Source organism: Rana temporaria, chromosome 8 (genome assembly GCF_905171775.1).
Source record: "Rana temporaria chromosome 8, aRanTem1.1, whole genome shotgun sequence".
NCBI classification, from domain to species: domain Eukaryota; kingdom Metazoa; phylum Chordata; class Amphibia; order Anura; family Ranidae; genus Rana; species Rana temporaria.
The window spans coordinates 8,567,899-8,584,724 of record NC_053496.1 but is presented as its reverse complement, the minus strand read 5'-3'; the positions used below and the strand labels follow the sequence as shown (position 1 = coordinate 8,584,724).

The window sequence follows — 16,826 nt, the reverse complement described above, 5'->3', positions numbered from 1 at the left end:
CCGGCGTCCCAATACTTTTGGAAGTATAATGTATATCTTAACCACTTGCTGACCGTCTATACGTCGGCAGAATGGCACGGCTGCGAAAAGCCGTGAGCTCCGTGAACGTGCCCGTGGGATCCGTGCACTCGGTGTCCGCCGTGATCGTGTCATGGAGCGGCAGAGCGGGGAGATGCCTATGTAAACAAGGCATTTCCCTGTAATGCCTAGTGACAGGACAGTCATCTACTGCTCCCTATCCTTGGGAGCAGTGATCAGTGTCGTGTCACTTATAGCCCAGCCCCCTCACAGTTAGAATCACTCCCTAGGACACACTTAACCCCTTCCTCGCCCCCTAGTGTCTAACCCCTTCCCTGCCAGTGTCATTTACACAGTAAGTAGATTCAGGAAAGAATTACGCCGGCGTATCCATAGATACGCCGCGTAATTCCAAAGCTGCGCCGGCGTATCTACTTTCTGTATTCAGAAAGCTAGATATGCCGACAATAGCCTAAGATCCGACTAGCATAAGTCTCTTACGCCGTCGTATCTTAGGGTGCATTCTCACGCTGGCCACTAGGGGCACTTCCGTTGTTGTCGGCGTAGATTATGCAAATTAACTAGATACGCCGATTCACAAACGTACGTACGCCCGGCGCAATTTATTTACGTTGTTTACGTTAGGCTTTTTCGGCGTAAGGTTACTCCTGCTATTAGGCGGCGCATGCAATGTTAAGTATGGACGTCTTTCCCGCTTCGAAATTTGAATTTTTTACGTTGTTTGCGCAAGTCATTCGCGAATAGGGCTGGACGTAATTTACTTTCACGTCGAAACCAATACTACCCCAGTGATCGCTGTCTAAATGTGGTTGTTAACCACTTGAGGACCGCCGCACAACGATATACGTTGACAAAATGGCTGGCAACAGTGGACCCGATCGCCGCCGGTGTCCCGCGATCGGGGTAACAGAGAGGAAGAACAGGGAGAGGTAAGTGTAAACAAACCTCTCCCCATGCTTCCTAGTGTGGCTATCACTGATCGTCTGTTCCCTGTGTTAGACCCGGTTCACACTGGGGCGACACGTCAGGCGGCTCAACCGCCTGACGAGTCGCGTCCCATTGAATGCAATGGAACCGTTCTAATAGGAGCGACGCAAGTCGCTCCGACTTAGAAAAAGGTTCCTGTACGACTTCGGGGGCGGCTCGGGGCGACCTGCATTGACTTCTATACAGAAGTCGTTTTGCAAGTCGCCTCTGAAGTCGTCCTCAGGACGCCTTGCCGAGTCGCCCCCGAAGTCGTGCCGCTGCAGTGTGAACCGACTCTTAGGGAACGACGATGAGTGATGTCACACGCACAGCCACGCCCCCCCCCCCCCCCACAGTAAGAACACTCTCTTAGGGAACACTTACCCCCTACAGCGCCCCCTCCTGGTTAACCCTCCACTGCCAGTGTCATTTTTACAGCACTGTTTGCTGTAAAAATTACAATGGTCCCAAAATAGTGTCAAAAGTGTCAGATGTGTCCGCCACAATGTCGCAGTCATGAAAAAAAAAAAAAAAAGCTGATCACCGCCAATACTAGTAAAAAAATGTTTTTTAATAAAAATGCCATAAAACTATCTCCTATTTTGTAGACGCTATAACTTTTGCGCAAACCAATCAATAAACTCTTATTTTTTTTTACTAAAAATAAGTAGAATACATATCGGACTAAACTGAACTGAGGAAAAAAAAAATTGTTTATATCTTTTTTGGGGGATATTTATTATAGCAAAAAATAAAACAAATATTGGATTTTTTTTCTAAATTGTCGCTCTTTTTTTTTGTTTATAGCGCAAAAAAATAAAAACTGCAGAGGTGATCAAATACCACAAAAAGAAAGCTCTATTTGTGGGAAATTTTGTTTGGGAGCCACGTCGCACAACCGCGCAATTGTCAGTTAAAGCGACGCAGTGTCGAATCGCAAAAAGGTGCCGGGTCCTTTACCTGCATAATGGTCCGGGGCTTAAAGTGGAGGTTCATCCGAAAAGTAAATTTTTACCCTTAGATTGAGGCTCATTTTGTGAAGGGGAATCGAGTAATTTTTTTTTAAATCGAAGCCGTACTTACCGTTTTAGAGAGCGATCTTCTCCGCCGCTTCCGGGTATGGGTCTTCGGGACTGGGCGTTCCTATTTGATTGACAGGCTTCCGACAGTCGCATACATCGCGTCACGAGTAGCCGAAAGAAGCCGAACGTCGGTGCGGCTCTATACGGCGCCTGCGCACCGACGTTCGGCTACTTTCGGAAAATCGTGACGCGATGGATGCGACCGTCGGAAGCCTGTCAATCAAATAGGAACGCCCGCTCCCGAAGACCCATACCCGGAAGCGACGGAGAAGATCTCTCTCTAAAACGGTAAGTACGGCTTCGATTTAAAAAAAAATTACTCGATTCTCCTTCACAAAATGAGCCTCAATCTAATGTTAAAAAAAAAAAATTTCAGGTGAACTCCCGCTTTAAGTGGTTAAAGTACATGTGTGTCCCAATACTTTTGACAATAAAGTGTATATTTGCAATTTTTATGATGTATATTGGCACCATTTTTTTTTTTTATACTTGGGTCCATGGGCCAGATTCACAAATGAGATACGACGGCGTTTCTCCTGATATTCCGTCGTATCTCTGTTTCTATCTATGCGGCTGGTTCATAGAATCAGTTACGCATAGATATCCCTAAGATCCGACAGGTGTAATTGTTTTACACTGTCGGATCTTAAGATGCAGTACTGCGGCCGCCGCTGGGGGGAGTTTGCGTCGTAAACCAGCGTCGGGTATGCAAATTAGGAGTTACGGTGGATCCCCGACGGATTTTCGCGTTCGCTACGTCGCCGCTAGTCTAGTTTCCCGTCGCAAAGTTAGTCGTCGTTTTAGTTGCCTTAACTTTAGTCAGCAAACGTATTGCTGTCTAAAGTATGGCCGTCGTTCCTGCGTCGAAATTTAAAATTTAACGTCGTTTGCGTAAGCTGTCTGGGAATACGGACGTACGCTACGCGCGTCGCCGTTCGAAAAAATTACGTCACGGTGCGCAAAGCATGGCGGGAGTTAGGAACCGGAGCATGCGCAGTAGGTCCGGCGCGGGAGCGCGCCTAATTTAAATGGCACGGGCGTAGTTTTCATCGCAAGTGCTTTGTGAATCAGGCACTTGCGATGAAAACTTGCGGCGGTGTAACGTATCTATGATACGTTACGCCCCCGCAATTCTACGTGAATCTGGCCCCATGTCCTTATTTCTATGCTCATGTGTCGGAAGGGGAAACCTATTTCTCCATAAGAACTGGCGAGTCTCAAATCTCCAGGTCCCCCCTCCCCCGTACATCCAGAGATCAGCTACAATAAATACATTCAGTTATTCCCCCCCCCCCCCCAATCAACTAGCATGCCAACCCTGTAATTCAGCTGCTGGATCCACCATTCAGCGAGTCTGAAGGAGCCGCTAATAATTCTAATGAGGTCTTGTTAACACGTCAAAGCTTCCCGAAGGAGCGCGTGAGTCACGGGAGAGAGGCGCGAGGTCCTCTGCGCCGCTCACAATGTAAAATTCGGAGATACATTTAGAAGGTTTCCTCCCACTCCTCCCCCCGAAATAGATCTATTCTCACTCCACTCACCCACTTCATTGCGATTGCTGACTTGCTGTTAAATGCTCTGAAAGAAAAAAATAAAAATAAATAAAAGATTCACATTATGAATGCCAATAAATGGAAATTAGATCAGATCTTGTGTCTTCACCACTTGCTCTCCGCAATACATATAGGGCCAGATTCACGAAAAATTACGGCGGCGTAACGTATGTCCTTTACGTTACTCCGCCGCAAGTTTTCATCGTAAGTGCTTGATTCACAAAGCACTTGCGTGTAAACTTGCGGCGGCGTAGCGTAAAGCCGTCCGGCGCAAGCCCGCCTAATTCAAATGGGGCGGGGACCATTTAAATTAGGCGCGTTCCAGCGCCGGACGTACTGCGCATGCTCAGTTTTGAAATTTCCCGCAGTGCTTTTGCGCGAAATGACGTCGCCCCGACATAATGTTTTGAACGGCGACGTGCGCAACGTACTTTCGTATTCCCGGACGACTTACGCAAAAAAAAAAAAAAATTGAAATTCGACGCGGGAACGACGGCCATACTTTAACATGGGCTGTCTATTGTTACACCGCCTAAATAGCAGCCGTAACTTTGCGACGTGAAAAGCCGACTAGCGACGACGTAAGAGAATGCGCGCCTGTACGTCCAGGACGTCAGCGCGAGAGGCGCCGAAACTGCCCGAAGATACACGAGTGTACTGCGCTCGGTATATGCAGTATTCAAATTCAGCGCGGGAAAGCGGGTATCGGCGTATACCGTGCACCCACGATTTTGCCCTGATATTCAGGGCAAAATAGTGCGCGGTATACGCCGATAAATACGGTATACGCTGCGGGTTGAAAGTGGTTTACCAGGATTATGGATAAAAATATCAGACACAACCCCCAGTATCTTTTTTTTTAGCTGGCTTTCTCTTGAAAGCGTTCCGAGTCATTCCGTCGCTTGCCAGTCATTCCGGTTCCATCGCTCGCCGGTGTTTCTCTGGCTTACCGCTTCCGCCGGTTTGCCAGAGAAATGATCCAACAGTACGGCCGGTTGCTCCCATAGACGATCAAAGAGTAGATCCTCTTTGATCGCCTCTATGGCTTTGGAGGACCGGAGAAACGTCATGATGTCACTTCCTGTCCAGGCCAGAAGTACATGTTTTTTATTATTATTTTAAAGCAAAAGATAAAATATTTTTTTTATCTTTTGCTTTTAAAAAGGGCAAAGAAGACATTTGGGTCTTTCTGACCTCAAATCTCTCCATAAAGAGGACCCGTCATCCGTAATACAAGGGATGTGTGCATTCCTTGTAATAGGAAGAAAAAGTAATGAAAAATAAATAAAAAAGGGACAGTGTAAAAATAAAAAGTTAAAGCGGAGGTTCACCCGAAATTTTTTTTTTAACATTAGATTGAGGCTCATTTTGTCTAGGGGAATCGGGGAGTTTTTTTTAAATCGAAGCTATACTTACCGTTTTAGAGAGCGATCTTCTCCGCCGCTTCCGGGTATGGTCTTCGGGACTGGGCGTTCCTATTTGATTGACAGGCTTCCGACGGTCGCATACAGCGCGTCACGATTTTCCGAATGTAGCCGAACGACGGTGCGCAGGCGCCGTATAGAGCCGCACCGACGTTCGTCTTCTTTCGGCTACTCGTGACGCGATGTATGCGACCGTCGGAAGCCTGTCAATCAAATAGGAACGCCCAGTCCCGAAGACCATACCCGGAAGCGGCAGAGAAGCTCGCTCTCTAAAACGGTAAGTACTGCTTCGATTTTAAAAAAACTACCCGATTCCGCTTGACAAAATAAGCCTCAATCTAATGTTAAAAATGTACTTTTCGGGTGAACCTCCACTTTAAATAAATCCCTCTTTTTGACCACAAATCTCTCCATAAAGAGAACCTGTCATCCTTATTTCTACTACAAGGGATGTGTGGATTCCTTGTAATAGGAAGAAAAAGTGATAATAAATAAATAAATAAATAAATAAATAAAAAGAAGGACGGTGTAAAAATAAAAAGTTAAATAAATAAGAAAAAAAATAAAAATGTTAAAAGCGCCCCATCCCTCTTTTTGACCACAAATCTCTCCATAAAAGAGGACCTGTCGTCCTTATTTCTACTACAAGGGATGTGTGGATTCCTTGTAATAGGAAGAAAAAGTGATAATAAATAAATAAAAAGGACGGTGTAAAAATAAAAAGTTAAGTAAATAAGAAAATATTTTTTTTTTTTAAAAGCACCCCATCCCTCTTTTTGACCACAAATCTCTCCATAAAGAGAACCTGTCATCCTTATTTATACTACAAGGGATGTGTGTATTCCCTGTAATAGGAAGAAAAAAAAGAGAGATACAAATAAATAAATAAAGGAACAGTGTAAAAAAAAAGTTAAATAAACAAAAAAAAAAAAAAATGTAAAGTGCCCCCATCTCTCTATGCTTGCGTGCAGAAGCAAATGCATACACAAGTCGCACACGCATGTAAACAACGTTCGGAGTCGGAGTCGAGGAGTCGGAGTCGGGGGAAATTTTGGGTACCTGGAGTCGGAGTCGGCAAACAATGCACCGACTCCGACTCCTACTAAATTTAGATTGGAATAAAAAATAAAAAAAAAGCAAGTTTAAATGTCCCAATTCACAAAAAGTTATAATTAATGACTTCTCTACTGTAAGAATAAAGACCAATGCATGCAGTGCCTCACGTAACCGCAAAACGAACACGTTAAGTGACCGTGAAGAAGCATGCTTTTCATGTGCTTCACTATATGGCACGCAACGCACAATTAGGAGCTGCAATACTTATACTTTTCATAGTGATGTGTTCTGCTTTTACAGGGAACGCATGTTAGAGAACCAGTAAGTGTCCAAATAAAAAAATTCCAACAGGAGTTTTATAAAGCACTAAAAGAAGTTGGAAAGTATGATCGCTCATCAAAACTTACTGTTGAAGAAGCCATCCTTGTTTATCCAGAGATCGTTAGTGATGTGGCCAGAATAGTTACTGCAATGCCACCCACCCAAGTCAGTGTCGAAAGATTATTTTCAGCCCTAAAAATAATAAAGCCCTGGTTCACACTGGGTACGATTTGGAACGATTTGAGATGCGATTTGACATGTCAAATCGCATCTCAAATCGGCGGCAATTGTCGGCAATGGCACTGTCCTAATCAGTGTGACGCCGCATCTGCGATTTCAAAAAGTAGTTCCTGTACTACTTTTTGCGATTTACATTAAATTGTGGCCGAAATCGCGGCAAAATCGTAGCCGCGAAATCGCGGTAAAATCACGCATTTTACCGCAATTTTGAATTCGCAGCAGTGTGAACCTAGGCTCAGTCTGACTTAAGAGCTTCTATGAAAGAGGATCTGGCAGAGGCAATTCTCTTCCTTAGAACTCTACATTGAATTGATTTGCATTTGCTAAGCCTATAACTACATTTCAAGATTAATATAAACCATTTCTAGGTTTTACAGATTTTGTTTTTGGTTCATTATAGATAAGCTTTGTTTTTGTTCTAAAACAACCAAATAATGTGGTTTGTATTTTTGAACTGGTAAAAATCCTGTTCCTGATGTTTATGCCTGCTGCTACTATCCAGTCACTTGATTGTTTTCATTGTGTTTGTCTTTTGCTTAAACTGTGCAATACAGTAGACTGTTGGATTCCCAGCCAGTAGTCCTGTGGTAGGTTGCGTTTCTTTCCCTCAAGGAATGTATAAAATACATTCGCATATTAATACAGAGGAGTCGGAGTCGGAACATTTATCTACCGACTCCACAGCCCTGCGCACCACACTGGTGAGGTACCGCCTTGAACCTTAGGTGCGAGAGCAATAATTCTAGTGCTAGACCAACTTTGTAACTCTAAACAGCTATCCTGCAAAAGGTGTTTAAGCGTCGCCTATGGGGATTCTTAAGTACCGTAGTTTGTTGCCATTCCAAGTTTAACTCGGAATGACATGTTAGGTATCTATTTACTCGGCGTAACATCATCTTTCGCATTTATTCCCAAAATTATATATATATATATATATATATGTGTGTTGTGATGGAAGTGAAATAAAATGAATATTTTATTCTATGCTATTTTATGTTAAGCTAATTCATTTATTAGAACCACTGAAAAGTTTTCTCTTCTTATATTCTTTTAATTTCTTTTATTTTCTTATATTGGTTTCATATTCATTATCTATATATGCATGTGTGAAAAATATATATATATATATATCACAATACTGTTATTATCCTTACATGAAGAAACAGATAATGTTTTAAAGATACAGTACAACTCAGCATTGAAATGGAAGACAAAGAGCTATTCAGCTGCCGTAGCCCCCCCCCCCCGCTCCTAAACAGCTTCACTCCAAACCCCCCCCCCCCCTCCTTCTCTCTCTCCGTATGAGCTTATATGGGTTTGAAGAGAATGTTGCCCCTGTGGGCTTCAATGGGAATCCCTGTTTGACACGAGAGGACTTTTATGCCACATGGCAAGAAGAAGGATGTGTGCAGCATGCCCAAAAATGGACTTCCAAGAAGAAACTATCCTTATATGAACTGACCTATGAGGGCTCCATGCCAAGATCAGACGTCACAGGGGGCGTGTAATAAGGGACTGAAATGTATAGACTGAACCAATCAAATGTGCTTGTGTGTGTGATGTCATGTTGTTTTTAAAAGGACCGATAAAGTGGGTTCGGTCTCTCTCTCTAGCTGGACACCGAAGGGGAACAGAGCTTTCTCTCAGTTCTCTGCATGCTCCCAAGATTTGGATCAAACGGCAGAAATGGATTTCTGAGAAATTGTGTCAGGCCTAGTACACACGAGAGGATCCATCCGCTGGAATTGATCCGCGGACCGGCTCCAGCGGATAGATCCCCTGGTGTGTACAATCCAGCGGATCTGTTTCCGCGGATTTTTATCCCCTGGGATGGATTTCCAGCGGATAAAAATTTGAAGACATGCTTTCAAATCTATCCGCTTGAATCCATCCCAACGGATTGATCCGCTGGTCTGTACAGACTCACCGGATCAATCTGTCCGAATCAATCCCCCGCATGCGTCGTAATGATTCGACGCATGCGTAGAATTCCTTATATGACAGCGTTGCGCACGTCGCCGCGTCATCATCGCGGCAACGGCGCGACACGTCATCGCGATGGGATTTCGGCGCGGATTTCGATCCGATGGTGAGTACACTCCATCGGATCAAAATCCTCGAGAGGATTTATCCGCGGAAACGGTGGACCGTATCCGCGGATAAATCCTCTCGTGTGTACTAGGCCTCAGGGGTTTCATCTTTATCAGGGGTTCCAAGTAATTTTCTAGCAAAAAAAAAAAATTGATTTAAAACTTGTAATCAAAAAGTGCCAAAAAAGCCTGGTCGGCAAGTGTGAAAATTGATGGAGCCATATAAGTACTTAAAGTGGGATTCCACCCACAATTTTTTTTTTAAAGTCAGCAGCTACTAACAGTGTAGCTGCTGACTTTTAATAAGGACACTTACCTGTCCTAGGCGCCCACGATGATGGGCCCCCAACGGCGATCGCTCGGTCCTGGCGCCTCCACCCTGGACTAAGGGAAACAGGCAGTGAAGCCTTACGGCTGTGAATGGGCGGCTGCATCCTAAGATACACACAGTTCCCAGAAGGCAGCGCCAAAAGACACAGCGACAGAGGACGAGGAAGAAGACGACCGCGGGCGAAGGAAGAGATAGAAGGGCTAGTTCCACATAGTAACAGCCCTTTCCGGTGAGTATAAAAAAAAATTCAATTTTTTTTTTAATTTTGGGAAAAAAAATTAAATTAAGGTGGAACTCCACTTTAAAAAAAGTAATAAGAAAATATAAAAAAAATAAAATAATGTCCTCTCTGTATAGGCTATACAAGTACCTGTAAAAGGTAAATAAATAATGTCCTATCTGACTGTATGACTTGCCATAGAAGTGGCCATTGCTCAACCAGCGATATCCAATCGATTGGACCGTGACAGCCAATGGACGCAACCAATATGTTGGTGGTGATGCCTCCTGGAAGACTCTGTGCCGAGCGAGTGTAAGATTTCCCTAATCTCCTCCATGCACATGCTGTTTGTATTCCCGGAGGCACGAGAACGCGAAATGGATGCAATATGAATCCCCGTAGATAAACAACATCTGACAGAAAGAGATATTACTGTTCTTCTGCTCAAGGCAACGGCTTCAACATTACCCATCATGTATGAGAACACTACTCTAAGCTCGGGATCTCTGTAAACATGCACTGGGCTTAAATGGGGACCCGTCACCGAGGAAAGAACGATTTGAAATGAAGCTTTTCACCGATTCCTTTCAGCTATCCGCATCTGGATTTATATCATACCGTTTTTATATATATATCCCGCCTGTAGCCATTTATTATTACTATTTAGGTCTTCAATTTCCAAGCGGCTTTCTGTTCTAGAGATATACACCATATTTATCGGCGTATAACACGCACCCCAATTGAAAAAAGCGCAAATCAATGCAGCCTGATTAGTGCCCATCTGCAGCCTCAATGCAGCCTCTGTGCCCATCTGCAGCCTGATCTGCGCCCATCCAATGCAGCCTGATGCCCATCTGCAGCCTCATTGCAGCCACTGTGCCCATCTGCAGCCTGATCTGCGCCCATCCAATGCAGCCTGATGCGCATCTGCAGCCTCAATGCAGCCTCTGTGCCCATCTGCAGCCTGATCTGCGCCCATCCAATGCAGCCTGATGCCCATCTGCAGCCTCAATGCAGCCTCTTTGCCCATCTGCAGCCTGATCTGCGCCAATCCAATGCAGCCTGATGCCCATCTGCAGCCTTAATGCAGCCTCTGTGCCCATCTGCGCCCATCCAATGCAGCCTGATGCCCATCTGCAGCCTCATTGCAGCCACTGTGCCCATCTGTAGCCTGATCTGCGCCCATTCAATGCAGCCTGATGCCCATCTGCAGCCTCATTGCAGCCACTGTGCCCATCTGCAGCCTGATCTGCACCCATCCAATGCAGCCTGATGCCTATCTGCAGCCTCACCATCTCTCATGCAGTGCAGGAAATCACGACGTAACATTTTCAAAACTCGGCGCGGGAACGACGTCCATACATAACATTAGCTACGCCTCATATAGCAGGGGTAACTTTACGCCGGAGAAAGCCTAATGTAAATTACGTAAAACAAATGCGCTGGCCGGACGTCTTTGAATCGGCGTAAATACCCAATTAGCATATTCCTTGCGTAACTATACGGAAGCGCCACCTAGCGGCCAGCGTAAATATGCAGCCTAAGATACGACGGTGTAAGACACTTACGCCAGTCGGATCTTAGGGAAATCTATGCGTAACTGATTCTATGAATCAGGCGCATAGATACGACGGCCCGCACACTCAGAGATATGACGGCGTATCCGGAAATACGCCGTCGTATCTGAATCCGGGCCATTGCATCTAATCAATTGCTGTAATCAACTCAGGCTTACTAAGCATTAACATACTGCTTGAGATTGTCTGTTGTGTTCTGGGCTGCTTACTGTGGAGTATCTTAAAAAGGGACATACACTCTCAAATACCCTGAGCTATATTTACCTCTCTTAAGCAACTATTAGTTGCCTACATCTTCTTTAACTATTACGTGCTTGACATAAGTTGTCACTCGTTTATGGGCCCATGCCCTAAGTTACTGAACATGTTCACCTTAACTTTCCTATGCTAAGGGCTGAAGGTATTTAATACCTACTCCCTTAGTGGCCTAATGCACTTATTTATGTTTACGTGATATGATGTAGAGAACCCCCAAACTCCTGTTCTGTGTGGAGTGAGGCCTGGGGCCCGGTACTTCTAATCACTTGCATACAGAGGTGCATTGGAATCTTCACATTTATTGTATTCTTTCAACACTAGGGGTTGGTCGCATGTTGTAATACGTCCACCCCTAGTAGCTCAACGCATTCCTTTATGTGAGAGAGAGATGATGTAGAGAACCCCCAAACGCCTGTTCTGTTTGAAGTGACGCCTGGGGTCCAATACTAAATTCTCACATAGAGAATCGCATTGAAATCCTTGCTAACCGCAGTTGTGGTTCACTCCCGTTCACCAGAGCGGTTACAAGAACAAACCTACAGTCCCTAGCCCCGTTCGTAACTCGGGGACTGCCTGTATATTTCCATCAGTTCCACATATCTAAATTTAGCTTCATAAAGTAGAGCTACTGAGTAGCTCTTGTTCTATAGGGGGGGTACCACCCATCCCCCCACCCGACCACTCAAATTACCTCTCTTACCATAGAGAATATTACCGGATTACCGACATCTCTATCCAGCTCACAGCAGGAAAAAATAAGCTGCAGCTTTAGAAATGGATAATCACCACATAGATGACAAACAGGACGAGCACTTCAAATTGTACTCCGCGCTTTCATCCTGCGCTGCTCAGGTTGTAACTGACAGAGAGGGAATAGTTTGCTACGTCCTCCTCATGTTCACATGAATAAACATTACCTGATCCAGTTTTCAGTAAAAGTAAAGAAAAAAAAAACGATTGAGGTCTGGGTTAGTATGGCGGGGACATCAGCAGGGACATGAGGAGGACATATGGTACGAGTATAGTGGGGACATCAGCAGGGACATAAGGAGGACATATGGTACGAGTATGGTGGGGACAGGAGTACGATATATGGTGGGGACATCTGCAAGGACATGAAAATGACATACAGTGGGGATCGAAAGTTTGGGCACCCCAGGTAAAAATGTGTATTAATGTGCATAGCGAAGCCAAGGAAAGATGGAAAAATCTCCAAAAGGCATCAAATTACAGATTAGACATTCTTATAATATGTCGAAAAAAGTTACATTTTATTTCCATCATTTAGACTTTCAAAATTACAGAAAACAAAAAAAACGGCGTCTGAAAAAGTTTTGGGCACCCTGCAGAATTTCTAGCATGCACTGCCCCCTTTGCAAAGCTGAGACCTGCCAGTGTCATGGATTGTTCTCAATCATCATCTGGGAAGACCAGGTGATGTCAATCTCAAAGGTTTTAAATGCCCAGACTCATCTGACCTTGCCCCAACAATCAGCACCATGGGTTCTTCTAAGCAGTTGACCCGCCCTCTGGATCCTGCTCCCTTGTAAATGCTACGCTCCCCCTCTGACTCTATTCTACACTCACATTTCCAATCTCTCCCTCTCTTCTGGCATCTTCCCCAACTCTCTAAAACATGCGCTAGTCACCCCTATCCTAAAAAAAACCTTACTGGACCCCAACAATCTTAGCAACCTATGCCCCATCTCCTTACCCCCCTTCTCCTCCAATCTCCTTGAAAGACTATTCTACAACCGACTGATCAACCATCTGACTAAGAACAATCTTCTTGATCCCCTTCAGTCCGGATTTCGGCCTCAACACTCCACCGAAACTGCTCTCCTTAAACTTACCAACAAACTACTAATGGCTAAAACCAACAGACACGATTGTGTACTACTCCTCCTGGACCTCGCTGCTACCTTTGACACTGTGGAGCACCCTCTCAGGTTGTAACTGACAGAGGGAATAGTTTGCTACGTCCTCCTCATGTTCACATGAATAAACATTACCTGATCCAGTTTTCAGTAAAAGTAAAGAAAAAAAAAACGATTGAGGTCTGGGTTAGTATGGCGGGGACATCAGCAGGGACATGAGGAGGACATATGGTACGAGTATAGTGGGGACATCAGCAGGGACATAAGGAGGACATATGGTACGAGTATGGTGGGGACAGGAGTACGATATATGGTGGGGACATCTGCAAGGACATGAAAATGACATACAGTGGGGATCGAAAGTTTGGGCACCCCAGGTAAAAATGTGTATTAATGTGCATAGCGAAGCCAAGGAAAGATGGAAAAATCTCCAAAAGGCATCAAATTACAGATTAGACATTCTTATAATATGTCGAAAAAAGTTACATTTTATTTCCATCATTTAGACTTTCAAAATTACAGAAAACAAAAAAACGGCGTCTGAAAAAGTTTTGGGCACCCTGCAGAATTTCTAGCATGCACTGCCCCCTTTGCAAAGCTGAGACCTGCCAGTGTCATGGATTGTTCTCAATCATCATCTGGGAAGACCAGGTGATGTCAATCTCAAAGGTTTTAAATGCCCAGACTCATCTGACCTTGCCCCAACAATCAGCACCATGGGTTCTTCTAAGCAGTTGACCCGCCCTCTGGATCCTGCTCCCTTGTAAATGCTACGCTCCCCCTCTGACTCTATTCTACACTCACATTTCCAATCTCTCCCTCTCTTCTGGCATCTTCCCCAACTCTCTAAAACATGCGCTAGTCACCCCTATCCTAAAAAAAACCTTACTGGACCCCAACAATCTTAGCATCCTATGCCCCATCTCCTTACCCCCCCTTCTCCTCCAATCTCCTTGAAAGACTATTCTACAACCGACTGATCAACCATCTGACTAAGAACAATCTTCTTGATCCCCTTCAGTCCGGATTTCGGCCTCAACACTCCACCGAAACTGCTCTCCTTAAACTTACCAACAAACTACTAATGGCTAAAACCAACAGACACGATTGTGTACTACTCCTCCTGGACCTCGCTGCTACCTTTGACACTGTGGAGCACCCTCTCCTCCTCAAAAAGCTGCACTCCTTTGGTCTCCGTGACTGTACTCTTCACTGGTTCTCATCCTACCAATCCCAGCTCAACATCTTCCTCTCCTCTTCCTTTCTCCGTCGAGGTCCCCCAAGGTTCTGTTCTTGGACCTCTCATATTCTCCATCTACACCTCCTCCTTGGGTATGTTGATGGCCTCCCATGGTTTTCAATACCATCTCTTTTTTTTCCAAAAATCTTTTATTCATTTTTTACAAAACAATACAGTAAGTACAACATAAAATCAATATACAGACTAACATATATGGTCTCAATATGTACCCCTTACATTAAAAGAGTATAAAAGCTAGATCTTCTGCCAATACTGCGTACTACTCCTGAATTTCTCCATCCCATTCTGCCCCCGAGCCGGTCTTTCCCTATCTATTCTCTATGGGAGATACCTAGGGATAGGGCTACACTACTTATAGGAGGGAGGGAGGGAGGGAGGGAGGGAGGGGGGGGGGGGGAAGAGAGAGAGAGAGAGAGAGAGAGAGAGAGAGAGAGAGAGAGAGAGAGAGAGAGAGAGAGAGAGAGAGAGAGAGAGAGAGAGAGAGAGAGAGAGAGAGAGAGAGAGAGAGAGAGAGAGAGAGAGAGAGAGAGAAAAAAAAATTCCTATATAATAAGAGGGGAAATAAAAAATCAAAAGACATATTTCCCCATTTTGACAAGAGAAAGAGAAAATACTACCCAATAAGAAGGAGAATAAAACAAAGGACAATTTCTCCTATATTTTCAATACCATCTCTATGCAGACAACACCCAAACCTACCTCTCAACCCCACCCCCCAACTCACTCATCACCAATTTATTAACAGACATATCAGCCTGGATGTCACATCGCTTCCTCAAACTCAACCTATCCAAAACCGAGCTCATGATATTTCTTCCCCCACATGCCACTTCCCCATATTTCTCAGTCAAAATCAATGGCTCAACTATATCAACCCGTCCCCTCATTCCGAGGTCCTAGGTGTAATCCTGGACTCTAAACTTTTCATTTCGGTCCCACTGCCAGTCGCTCTTCAAAGCTTCCCGTCTCAACCCTCGTAAACATCTCCACGATACGTCCCTTCCTAACCAATGACACCACAAAGCTTCTAATCCACTCCCTGGTCATCTCTCGCCTCGACTACTGCAACTCCCTCCTCATTGGCTTACCTTTAAATAGGCTATCGCCCCTTCAGTCCATCATGAACGCTACTGTTAGATTCATCCTCCTTACAAACCGCTCTGAGTCTGCTAACCCTCTCTGCCAATCCCTCCCTTGGCTGCCACTCAACCAACAAATTAAATTCAAGATCCTAACAGTAATTTACAATGCCATCCACAACCTGGCCCCCCAGCTACATCTCTAACCTGGTCTCAAAATACCAACCAAATCATCCTCTTCACTACCCTCAAGACCCCCTGCTCTCTAGCTCCCTTGTCAACTCTTCACCATTCACCACCTTAACCACTTAAGGACCCCTTCACGTCGGCAGAATGGCACGGCTGGGCACATCAACGTATATGTAATAGGAATATGGCATGACAGGTCCTCTTTACTGTGATATATGAGGTCAATCAGACCTCACATCTCACCTCTAGGCTGGGAATCCTAAAAAAAAGAAGATCTCGACTTTCCAGCCGAGGTGCCACTGTTTTTTTTAATGCAGAGGCCGGGCGTGATGTTATAACATTGCGCCTGGCCTCTGACGATCATAGAGATTCCGGAAATCTCTATCGCAAACATTCGGGGGCCGGCGGATCCAATTCTCCGACTCACTGATCGCAGAGGTGAGTCAGTAGAAGCACCGGAGGGCATCGGGTGGGGGGGGGGGGGTGTGGGGACGTCCCCTCTTGCCTCCCGTAAGAACGATCAAGCGGCTGACCAGCCACTATGACCATTCCTACGGTGTGAGAAATCGCCGGCTCTAAAAGACGATATCTGAATGATGCCTGTAGCAGCACCCATCATTCAGATATCCCCCCACAAAGCCCAGGATGTCATATGACGGCCATCCGTCGGCAAGTGGTTAAGGTGGTGGATGGTGAAGATCATCACTAGGAACATTCAAGACCCACTATGACATCACTTGTGGACTTTCTTTGATAAAATCACTCTGGTTTAGACCAGTTTCATTTGTCTTTACATCATTATTTATAAATGTAACCCAAGAGGCAAAGACTATAGTTCTAATCTATAAAAATTTGTAAAAAGAAAAAACAACAATAACCATACAGATCTCAGATGTTGGTGAAATGTTCCAAATGCTGAAGACCCCCCCCCCCCCCCCAATCATCATGGTTTGCATAGCAACAACTATGGGGGATGGGAGTTACACTACAAACCACCATCACGCTTATTTCTGGGGGGGGGGGGGCAGCCGATAGTAATCTCACTAATACATCCAACACGTCTGATAGATTGGTCTCTGGAGAATTCCGTGATCTGGCCTGGCCTGTCTCTCTGCTTTAACCCTCTTGGATTTACAACATGCTTGGGGTGGATGGAGCCGTATTAGCGCACTTGCAACAAAAAAAACTTTACATTTCTTTACTATTTATTTATTTTATACAATTTATTTTTCAATATTTTTTGGGGGGGGGGGGGGGCTAGAA

General features: G+C 44.9%; 1 protein-coding gene across 2 annotated transcripts in view; it reads right to left on the bottom strand.

The window, feature by feature from the left end:
- Nucleotides 1-16,826, bottom strand: part of GOLGA7B (golgin A7 family member B) — a 69,348-nt gene that overhangs the window by 46,398 nt on the left and 6,124 nt on the right. The window contains exon 2 of one of the 2 annotated variants that reach the window (XM_040361272.1): nucleotides 3,629-3,665. The exons of the other annotated variant lie outside the window; for it this stretch is intronic. Coding sequence (XP_040217206.1) covers nucleotides 3,629-3,637 — 9 coding nt within the window. The 5' untranslated portion in view covers nucleotides 3,638-3,665. The remainder of the gene's footprint in view (nucleotides 1-3,628; nucleotides 3,666-16,826) is intronic. 2 annotated transcript variants of the gene reach the window in all.